Raw genomic sequence first — 12,098 nt, forward strand, 5'->3', positions numbered from 1 at the left:
GTAAGCAACCTACTTCCTAGACAAAGGAAAAACATTCATAATTTTATCAATAACTGTATAATATTCAGTGCAGATAAAAAGTTGTCCATCCTTTTACAAGTGACTAATACATCAGACTTCTCACTTTTATTTTTGAACCTTCAGCTCTGCCAGCCCTCAGTATACACAAAATGAGAGGCCAGTTTCTATTCAAAAGAACTTTTGGCATAGAATTATGGTATCCGGGATTAGAAATGTCCTGGGATTATCAAACCAGTTGAAAACTATCAAATTACTTTTGATAAAATTCAGATATAACTTTTAATAGGATTGCAATTCTGCACACTGTTTGCAGAAGAACTCTACGTCCTTGTAGTTTGCCAGTTTATTATTACACTTGTCATTCTCTAAATGGAGGCAGAACTTGATTGCCATTAAAATAAACAAAATATAGTTCTTAATATGGTACTTAGAAAATTAGAAAACAATTCTGTGGAAGAAAAAGTTTGGATTTGGGTCTAGAATAGACAAAAATAAGACCATCACCATTGTACGGAAGCAATCAATTATAAAGGATCTTTGTCGGTTTATGGTTAAACACAACAGACTGGTGTCTGGAATAAATGTAATTCTCTACAAATAAGAATTGCATCATCTTCAAAACCATGAAGAATGAGAAAAATGAGAAATGACCGAGTTTCATGTAATTGTAGCAGAATAGTAATTCTCTAAAAAGTTAAAAACATAAAAAAGTAAACCAAAATTTATAGCCAAAGGACTGTAAAGGAAGCTTATTTCTCTAATATCCTACCTTGTAGGACCTCTGACAAGTTATAACGGAAATCCTTTGCTTTGGCTGCATGCATGGTAAAAATACAGAAACCATTATTTGCATCACTAGACCCAATTAAGTTTCAAAACAGAAGCCTCTCTTAAAATCAGTCCAGATAAAAAAAAAGCAGGTACCATCAGATCTGTAAAGCTTGTAAAATCAGTAGTTGCAAAAGTGCATGGTGAATCCTACAAAGTGAGGGACAATAGCTTTACCTATGGACATACAACTTGAAATTTGAGACATTAATTTTTACCCTTAGGTATTATATTAACAAGACTATCTTATCGTTGTCATATTGAGATACAATTATCACCGTTAGAAGCTTAAAACTGAGGTCATTCAACAGCTCATTCATGAGAGGATGACTGATCTGTTGTCCTGACTCTATAGGCAACACAGTCCATCAGAGGAGTGGTAACATTAGCTGCCCACTTTAAACCACTGCTGCAAGTTTCTGAGAGCTTAAACTACGGTATATATGTTACAAAGGGATCCAGATCTATCCCTGGAGATTTCTTTAATAAATGGAGTACGCTAATAACTTTTTCCAGTCTTATGAGAATCCTATTTTAATATTGTAATAGAGTTCAGCATTAAAACGTACTTTTTGAAGTACATTGCCTATTCTTGTCATGTAGGTCATTTGCAACGACTGTAGTAGTCAATTGAGCTATCTAGAAATTTTAAATGGCCTCCATTTAACGTATATCATCATAATTATTAGAAGCATCTTAAGATTTAAAATTCTTACCTAGAACTTCTTCATAATCTACAAGTTCAAACCAGACAACTGCTACTGATGTCCAAACTCCCAGCAAAGCAATTACCATAAACCAGGTGAAAAATGAGCTTCCAGAGAGGCCTTCCTTCTTTCCATTCTTGTTTCCCCCATGCTTAGTCTCTGTTAAAATAAGGCAAACAAGTAGGAAAAATGGATTTGATGAGAGTTAGAAAATTATGATTGAGGATATAACTATAAATCTTGTTTCTTATGACTACACAGAATACAAGACATTTGAGTAACACTTATTTGTTTTTGTTGTTTTGTTTTTTAACTTCACCACTGTTACTTACTTTTCACATCACTGTGGGAAGCTCGATGAGTATCTAAGTAAAAGCCCTATAACCAATCAAACACCAAAAACCCACATGTAATCCGTCTTAACAACTTAGTTGGAAATCCCCACTTCCTCCCGTTCAGTGTATGCTTATACAGAGCTTAGCATTTTTGAGATGCTTTGCATTTGTGCCAACAGTTCTCAAACTGCCACCAGAGGGCAATATGACCAGCACAAACAGCTTGGAAGAAAATCATTTCTTCCGAAGCAAGTTTGAAAGCTACTTGAATTAGCTCAGAGAATCAACATGAAAATTCAAATAGTCTAAGAAGGTTCTAAAATCTAAACCTTATTAAGGGTAAGACTCCAAGTTCAGACACTCTACCAGCTAAAAATATCTTCCCTTTTGCTTAGAATCAAGAAGAGATTCAGTACATGCTTGGTATCTTTAATCTTTAGACTTCCAGTCCCATGAAACATACAAGTAAAAGGATGACGCAGAGACTTAATGCAAATCACAGCTTTATTTATAACCGCACATATGGAAAGTAAGCATGTATAAAAAATACAGTCGTTATAAACAAATCACTGGGAAAAGAAAGACCTCAACCTAGCATGCGAGTAGGGGGTTTCAAATGGGCATCACCACTACAGAAGACATAAATTGCTGTTGCACTGCTTTAGGATCATTGTAGGGAAAAGAGGTATACATGTATTAAATAGACATATATCCAAAAAGATGCCTTTGGCCTTTCTCCAAAGTCTGCTCTTCTGCCTCCTGCTACTACTGTTTAAAGGCTAGCGCTTGGCCACAGTTTCACATCTACCAGCCTATTCCACTTCATTCCCTTCTAAGTTTCAGCCTTTGCCTGTTCAGCCACATTCAGTCCTAGTTATGGAAGTAAAATTATTTCTGACATATTTTTAAATACCCAATGAACTGTATTGTGATAATATAATAAGGTAGGGAGTTAACTTTATCACACTAGCTGCAAATAATGTTTGATGTATTTATCAACACTGATCATAGAAAAAGACAAAAAATACTCTCAACAGCTAAATATCAACATGATTGTTTTTTTAGAATAAAGTGGAGTAGCTCTGAAAGATGAGTAATGAGAGATTAGGGACCAACTGATTTCTGTAATAGATAATATAAAGAAGACCCCGCTGCTTGCTATCAGGTTCACAGCTGTAATAAACTAACCTCTTATTACATTCATTGTGTTCAGACCAATAAAAAGAAAACAACAAGATGACTCATGTCAGCTCTTACTCAGCTCAGCATTTTATTGAAAAAAAAAAAAAAAAGTAGCCTTATTTTATTAAGGCTACTCCAAACAAAGACCAAATAGAGAAGAAACTAAATAGTCAGTATATTAAACACAAAGTTGCCTTGGTATAGGCTGTCCAATAATATACAGATATACAGAGAGAAACTGAGACAACTTAGCCACACCTCAGGCATGTATCGCTTGCTACTGCACAGTACCCTACTTACATATGAGCAAGGTCCATATATGTAACTCACCATAACACCTCTCATGGGAAAAATGTACAGGTAGTCTGAGAATAGAGGCAAAGACAAGCAGTGTGTACCAGTACATTCAGAAATATGATCAACTGTATATGAAAATTATTTAATGTACTCTTGAGCTGGAAATTTTAATATTCATAAACAAACAGTTATACTATGTAACAGCAGAACTTCAGTACTCTTGTGTTCCAATGTAATCAACGGAAGCCTTGTACGTATTTAAAATGAAACCTTAAGGCTGAAAACATTTAAAATGATTTCAGGTTACAACTATGTTCTAGAGCAAACTAGATATTTGAAGAGGCAAATAGGAAAGAGAATGTTACTATATTTCTCACTTATTTACCTTATTGTTTTCTACTGTTTACTGCTAGTTGCCTCTGAATAAAGGAGCTTTAATTATTAGAAGAAAATAACAGAAAAATGAAAAAAAAGAGACAACTTAAGTAATGAAGCATAGCTATTTATATTTCTTCCAGTCTAAAAGACTGTTTCAGGCAAATCCCTCAAAAACAGATTATTTTCAAAACTCTTGAAAAGTTCTGCCAAGAATTCAACCGTGGCAGCTTGATCAGGCAACACTTTAATATATATGGGAAGTTATGTAACATAAAATTTACCTATGCTCTGCACAGATAACCCTACGTATGGAGGGTCAGAACAAAACATTGCAAGGACTGACGCTGGCTCAGAGCTCTTTCCAGACGGTTAATTCTCAATTCAAGCCCCTTCCCTGCACATGCTGCCAGCCATGTCAGAAGTAGGTCACTTGCCATATCTGGTAAGCCTGTGCTTACACCACCAGATGTCTTTATGCAGACATCAGAAAGTCTTAAAGTATGCTCTATTCCTCAACGGCAAATGTTTAGAAGTCCTATACCTCCCCAACCCCGCATTAAGAGTCACGCCTAGATAAAGATGTATGAAAACCTTTTTACTTTAGCTTATGTTAAAGACACCTTGTAATTTTACATACTCAAAAAATTACTTTAAAGTCAGATATTTGAAGAAAAAACAATGTATCTTTTCTTAATGTGTGCCTTACTGAAGCAAAAACTGAGTTACAATTAACCACCTGCCATAAACTCATGAAATACCTCTACTCCAGAGAACATTTAATCAAAGAGAACAGAGGCAGCCTGTCACGCAGACTAGAATAGCAAACTGGTTAGAAAGCACCAACATACCACAGTAAGCCAGTTATTTTGATGATTATAAAATCAGACATAGCCAGTATTTGCAACTACGCGTTTTCCATTTGTTCACAAAAAGGTTAGGATTGTACCTGTGTCGTCAGCCATAACATTAGTTCTCGATTTCCAGATAAAGCAAGTGCGTTGGTAACTCCAAAAATTAATGTTGAAGGAAGAACAACAAACGATTTATCCTCACTGTAGTCTTGCAACAGAAGCAAACAAGTTTCCTAAAGCCAGCTCAGCTGGAACCCGAAACTGGACCCAAGAGAAACCTCTCCTCCAAATCTATTTTTAGAGCAGTTACCCTCAGGAGCCAAATGCTTTTCAGAACTCATATGGCAATCTAGTTCTGACGACAATCAAATTCACTTACTCCTCCTAACAGAGCATCCTGGGTAGTTGATCCTTTCCCCTCCCCTTAATCCTCCAACATCAAACACAGCAGCAAATGAAACCGAGCACATTGTACTGTAGTATCTTTGCTGCAATGTACGCCTCAGTGCCTGAGCTCTGAGGACATTAAATCCACCAGCATAAGCTGAAACACAAGTCTGGACACAAAGCTTGCCTGCTTGCATTTGTTAAGTTGGCCCTTACCCAAAAAACTTTCTCCATGTTGGCACTCCTCTACCAGGCTTCCTGTAGAACTGCTCATTTCAAACTTGCTAACTACTTTAAGAACAAAAGACAGCTAATTTCTAAAAATTGAGTTTTGAGTCTTCCAGAAGAGTTAGCAACCACACGCATTCTTGCCAATGAATTTTCAGATCAGAAGCTTTCCCCTGGTACACCTCATGTTGGTTTCTAGCAGACCCAAAGAAGGGTTACTGATAGTTATGCCAAAGCAAAGCCTGTTTCCCTAGAGTGCAATACACCACATGCCATAAAGGCAAACCAGGCAAATTTCTGTTGCGTATTTGTTAAAAGTAGCAGAGCTATTGATTTTGCTTGTTGCTCTCCCTTTTCAGAAATGACTAACACAAACTCATCTCACTCACCCCTCCTTTAAATTCTGACAGTATGCAACACTGCCTGTAAAATTTAAAGCAAACACAAATGACTAATGATCAACTAATGATCAATTCTTCTTATGGACCAGAAAGGGAGGAAAAAATCCACTAATACACTATTCAACTTATTTACATCTTTATTTTTAGCAAACTATTATTTTCCCCACTGCATTTCAAACAAAAGACAGCTCCTTTTGGGTGGGAGGAAGACAGAAACAAACTTATGTCTCATTAACAGCAACCCTAATAAAAACTTCAGGATCTAGCACTCTGCCCTTCCTCCCCCACGCTTCTTTAAATAACATAGCCATCAGGTAGATGGAGAGAACAGTACAACGTTACAGCTACTTTGAAAAACAACATATACCTCGGGTGCTTTTAACATCCAGCAACCAATTCCCAAGTGCAATTCCTAATAGCTCAAGGGAGAAAAAGTGAGAAATAACACCCAACTGCATTTAAGACTTCTCAAATGGATCTAAAGAAACTACAGGCAGTTGATTCTATACTGTGTATCTTTTACAGTGTATAGTGTACTTTTAACGACTTTTAAAGCCACTTGAATGCATCAAACAGATGTTTTAAGAAAGACCCCATGACTAGTACATTTCAGCAACTTACCTGATGCACAGGTGATTTAGAGCAAGATAGGAGGAAAATTTAAACTATGGGTAAAAGTCACCAATATACAGAGAAATCAACAGCTTATTAAGGGAAATATTTTTACTTGCAAATATATGTAGTCTATTGCATATAAAATCTATATTGTTTCGACAGGCATTAGGTTAGGCAATTTTTTGCAACTTCAATTCGGCTGGACCTGCATTTGTAGATACCAGATCTTACTGCAAGTGAATTCATAGAGCATACAATTGATGTCAAGAACGTGAAGTTCATATTATGTGTATTTTGGGGAGATTGCTGCAAACTAGATCTTACCTGGCTGAGTACCTGTAAGCAGTTGCAGCATAATTTTCTGTTTCATTTCCCTCAAACCTAATTAAGTCTATTCAGGGATAACAGCACAATAAATAAAAGCAAAGTGAGTGGAGACAGCTGAGAAATTAATTTCAAATGTACACTCCCAATCTGAACTAACACACATACACTGACCTCTAACCAAGTACCCACACCCTTATCTTGTGCCCTTTAAAAATCAATTGATTGCAAGAACACATATTCCCAAGAAATGACAAACATCTGCCTTCCTGAAAAGGAAGGCTACAGCTAAACCAGGGAAATTCTTCAGGTTCATCAAAAGGAAGATGGACCAAAGGGCCACAAAACTAATCCTATACCCCGTGAACAGCACATGTTAAAAAATGCAGCTTACACATGTATCTCTCTGACTGCTATAGTTCAAAATATGAAACAACATAATTTTGGTTAGTTTTGTGGGGAAAAAAAAGGTTAAATTGAATAGATTTACAATTAAAATACAAGTCAAGAACGGGACAGCTAAGTCAACAGCGCAGATTTCTTGCAAGGTCTCTCATTCTACTGTGTTCAAATGCTGTGCCTACAGGTTAGTTCTTTTTTGAAGCAGCTCAAATTGCTTCACCAACACTCAAATTTATTATTATTCACCTCACTTGTAGAATTGTTTCAAATATAAAAACTATTTTCAAGTTAGTTTTGCTACAACTATGCATTCCATGCTATTTAGTTAATTTTAGAAAAAGCATAATTCACATTTAGGACTAGCAGCATTAATTCCACCTGTAGATCACTACCAAAGTGCAAGCAAAGAAGCTTAGAGGAAAAAAAATGTCAACTGCAAACAAAAAAATAAAGGCAGACTTCAAAGCATCAACTTAAGCTTTTGTAATGTGCATAATTATTTCCCACAAAGGTGCATTAGGAAGTAATATGGAAGCAATTATGGATTATCACACAAAGAGAAGGGTGCACATCAGCAGGCACTTACTAGAAATAAGAAAAACAGTAAAAGGAAAACCAACAAAACGCTAACCTCAGAAATATCCAAAAATAGCATTTCAGAAGTAAAAATTATCCATCAGATAGTTCATAGGGAGGCTTTAGAACAAGCTCATTTTAAAAGCAGAGTGATAAAAAACAGATATGGGAGAGAAGTAAAAAAATAAAGTAAATTAGAATAGAATCATCCTACCAACAAGAGTTGAACTAGTAGCAGTACAAAGACAGAAAACAACTTCTCTTGTATGAGCATGGCCTACAATCGCTTGACATTTTTGCCAAATTATCTATCTTTTCACAGAATCACGGAATTTTCAGAGTTGGAAGGGACCTCTAGAGATCATCTAGTCCAACTCCCCTGCTAAAGCAGGATTGCCCAGAGCACATTACTCAGGACTGCATCCAGGCGGGTCTTGAAAATCTCCAGAGAAGGGGACTCCACAACCTCCCTGGGCAGCCTGTGCCAGTGCTCTCTCACCCTCACCGTAAAGAAGTGTTTCCATGTATAATATGTGTTTCTAATATGATTAACGATAAAACAACCGTTGCAAGCAATTCTCAGTAATAAAAGCAGTTATTTTTTTAAAACAGTTTTTACACAAAGGTTTTTTATGTGAGGTCAGTAACAAGTATTTTGAGTAAAATATCTATTAAAGGCAAGTTTACAGCATTCTCTGTTGATATTATTTTCCCTCTGCCTATTAAAATACAAGCTTCCCCCCCACACACTACCATGAGATAGGTCATTTTTGTGATATGTATTTTAAAATCTAGACTGAGTAAGCATCTGTGTTGAACTGTTCCATTCTGAGAAGTCCATACACCATAACGATTGCAAGTGCTATCCTGAGGTAAAACAGATTTTCATCTTCAATTTTCATTCAGTGTAGCAAGGGTGGAATAATACACTTTTAATCAACAAATCTGAGCTTTTGATGTGCTTTTACAGACTCTCTTTCATTTTGTAAGGGAGACAGGGTTACTGTTTTCTTTCTGTTTACAGCTAGAACAGAGATTTTTACTAAAATACTTAAGGTATAAAATATTCCTAACTTAAATTTTCACAAATAGCCATACTCAGAATTTTTTCTTTGTTTTACAATCATGACAGCAGGGTCTTTAGAGATAAGATCTAAAGTTTAAGGTAAAGGTTTACTTTTAATAAATTCAATATAAATTTTTGGTGATACAAAAGTGATTCTTCCTTTTGGTATATAAGAAGTGTTCTTCAGCACTGCAACTTTAACACAAATCAGGGAAAAAAAAAGTGTTTTTTTATTATTATTCTCATTAAACACTAGATCTCTGCTCTGCGCTTTATATAATCTAGTCTATATGGTTATAAAGATACCTGCACACATTATCAGAGGACTTTAATACAGTAAAGCAGAAACTAAATCAGTTAGGAACAGGGAAATGGATGGAGAAGAAAGAGCTTTAAGTTCAGAGAAAACACAAACAGAACTTAAAGTTTAAATAATAAATTAGCCAAATGAAAGGCAATTTTGGCTCTCCTGCTGCCACTTCACAGATTCTCTCCAAGAGAAAAAGTCACCAATTAAAGACAAAAAGAAACTTAACAAGAAATTCTGTCCTAGTAGGGTGCACAGTGTTGTAAGACTGGTCAAAGGCACTTTAACAGCACAAGAGTGAACTCTACTTGCAGTGGTAGCTCTGCACTTTTCAGTGAAGTTTGGAGAGACCAGCTGTTTGCCACCATAAGAGCTGCTGCTGTAAACAACTCTCCTCTGCAGTTCTGTTTATCTAAGCATAACTGCTGAAGTCAGAGGAGGTAAAAATGAATAGAGAGATATATGTTAATAAGAGAAAATCCTGAATCTGCACCTGCTCCTAAGTGTGCTAGAAAGATGATCATTTTAAAAAGCTAGTAAAATTTTGTCCGAGCCATGTTTTGGGTTAAATTAATTCTGATTTTAACTGTGCAGATGACAAAGATTTTTAATTGCTGGTATTTTGATTAACCAGCTCTCTCCCACAGAACATTTTGAAATAAGAAGATTTAAAATTATACAATCTACCTATCTTGTATTTGAATGATTTAATGTAGGCAATAGTTCTACATAATTACTAGGTTAATTAAATATTTGGTTGTATTTAGGCCAGAGCAAAGTTCAGGAAAGATAAATGTGGAAAGAAAATACAAGAAATACTTAAGCCCAGAAGATGCAAATTCTGCTGGTAGTGACCTTTAAAAAAGTTTCTATTACATAAGGTAGAAAATCCTCATCTCTGTGTATAGCACGCTCACATTAATTTTAGGATATTTTTCCCCTGTTCCATTTTCCTATCCTGTAATGTGGGTCACATCAATTTGTTTTAGCAACAAGTCCTAATTAAGCCAGAGAAGAAAGAAAACAGATGATGTAGTTTCAGTTTTTTCAATTTTTTCTCATGGTTTGAAGTAGTTTCAAATAGAAGCAAACAAAACTAGTTGCCACGCAAGTATCTACAACTCTGCTATTCATCAGTCTCTGCTCATGGAAAAAAGAACTTTTTAAAATCCTTTATTTAATCATAGAATCACAGAATGGTTTAGGTTGGGAAGTATCTTAAAGGTAATCTAGTTCCAAACCGCCCGTCATGGGCAGGGACACCACCCATTAGACCAGGTTGCTCAAAGCTCCATCCAATCTCCACAACTTCCCTGGGCAATTTGTTCCAGTGCCCCACCACCCTCAGACTGAAAAATTTCTTCCAAATATCTAATCCAAATCTCCCCTCTTCCAGTTTGAAGCCATTACCCCTCGTCCTATTACTACATGCCCTTGCAAAAAGTCCCTCTCCAGCTTTCTTGCAGGCCCCCTTCAGATACGGGAAGGCTGCTGTAAGGTTTCCCTGGAGCCTTCTCTTCCCCAGGCTGAACAACCCCAACTCTCAGCCTGTCTTCACAGGAGAGGTGCTCCAGCCATCTGATCATGTTTGTGGCCCTCCTCTGGAACTGCTCCAACAGGTCCATGTCCTTCTTATGTTGAGGGTTCCAGAGCTGGACGCAATATTCCAGATGGGGTCTCACCAGAGCAGAGTAGAGGAGCAGAATCCCCTCCCTCGCCCTGCTGGCCACGCTTCTTTTGATGCGGCCCAGGATATGGTTGGCCTTCTGGGCTGCGAGCGCACACTGCAGGCTCATGTTGAGCTTCTCATCACCCAACACCCACAAGGCCTAAAACTTATCATAGAATCACAGAATGGTTTAGGTTGGAAAGAACCTTGAAGATCATTGAGTTCCAACCCCCCTGCCATAGGCAGGGACACCTCTCACTAGACCAAGTTGCCCAAGGCCACATCCAGCCTGGCCCCGAACACCTCCAGGGATGGGGCCTCAGCAACCTCCCTGGGCAACCTGTTCCAGTGCCTTACAACCCTTAAAGTGAAAAACTTCTTCCTAATGTTCAATCTGAACCTGCCCTCTTCTAGTTTAAAGCCATTCCCCCTCGTCCTATCGCTACATGCCCTAGTAAAAAGTCAAAGTTTCAAGTCTCATACTAAGTCAATTTAATTAGGTGCTAGTTCATAGAGGTGCTATGCATCTGCAGCTCCTACAGAGTTCAGAAGAGTCTGTAGGTGTCTCATACCTATGGTCATTACGTAGTCTTAGATCTATGAATAGTTTTTAAAATACATTGTTAGGAGATCTCAGGCATTAAAGTATTGCTCTTTTCACTACTTTCTTGCTACAAAAGATAGAGCTTTGCCCTCCAGCTGCTATGGAAACAAGTAGCTCCACAGTTACTAACTGCTATCTGAGCTTTCTTTAATAATACTAAAAAAAACCCACCACCTTAAAAAACACTGGTGTAAAAAGCGAGAAAGTGAGATATGTTACATTAGTAATTGTCAATTATCATTTAAACAGAACCTCAGGAAATAAAATTGTAAAAACAGAAAAACGCTACTCAATAGTTATTAAAACCCTAGCTACTAAATATTTTACAAAGAGTCTTCAAACAACTTGGTAACATTTGTTACACTGGGTAAGTACATGCATAGTAATAGTGCAACTGCACACAAAGGAGAGACTAAAATTTGTTTCATTTAAAACAAAGCTGTACCACACATATTACAGTCTGTTCAAACTCAGTGTGTGCTTATCTGCATACTTAATTTCCAGTATGCTTAAAGACACATAACAGAGTTATGATTTCCACTTCAAAGCATAGCTCAAAACTCTTCCATGCAAAGAGCTAGTCTGTAGGATGCGGTTAGGAAAAAGATTGCTGCAGGCTATCACACAGATTACCAGTTTGTGATCTTCATCAGGAAAGAACCACTTGGGGTAAATCAGAACTTCACTGCTCAAGTTCTCTACAATGAAGAATTCAACATAATAATTAGCACAGGAACACTTTTTACATGTTTCAAAATGATCCTGAAAGGTCTAGCTGAAAATGAACTTTTTTTTTCTTTTCATACAGGTGGTCCATAAAGGGGTTTCAGTTTAAAGAAACAGCAACATTGAAATTTTACCTCTTTATGCATTCCATAATTAGAAATAATCTTAACACACATGCCTTTTACATCCAGTAA

At 36.8% G+C, this 12,098-nt stretch overlaps 1 protein-coding gene across 4 annotated transcripts in view; it reads right to left on the reverse strand.

Moving 5' to 3' along the window:
- Positions 1 to 12,098, reverse strand: part of LOC309686581 (aspartyl/asparaginyl beta-hydroxylase-like) — a gene marked incomplete at its 3' end in the record, with an annotated part of 38,255 nt that overhangs the window by 19,505 nt on the left and 6,652 nt on the right. For 2 of the 4 annotated variants that reach the window (XM_082499304.1, XM_082499307.1), the window contains exons 2-3: positions 1,566 to 1,715; positions 791 to 835 (exon numbers count right to left, since the gene is read on the reverse strand). In XM_082499304.1, coding sequence (XP_082355430.1) covers positions 791 to 835; positions 1,566 to 1,715 — 195 coding nt within the window. Of the gene's footprint in view, positions 1 to 790; positions 836 to 1,565; positions 1,716 to 4,694; positions 4,833 to 12,098 lie in introns of those variants that run through there. The other 2 variants (XM_082499306.1, XM_082499305.1) reach the window with 2 other exon arrangements.

Source organism: Vanellus vanellus (assembly GCF_965231255.1).
Source record: "Vanellus vanellus genome assembly, chromosome: 2".
Taxonomy (NCBI): Eukaryota; Metazoa; Chordata; class Aves; order Charadriiformes; family Charadriidae; genus Vanellus; species Vanellus vanellus.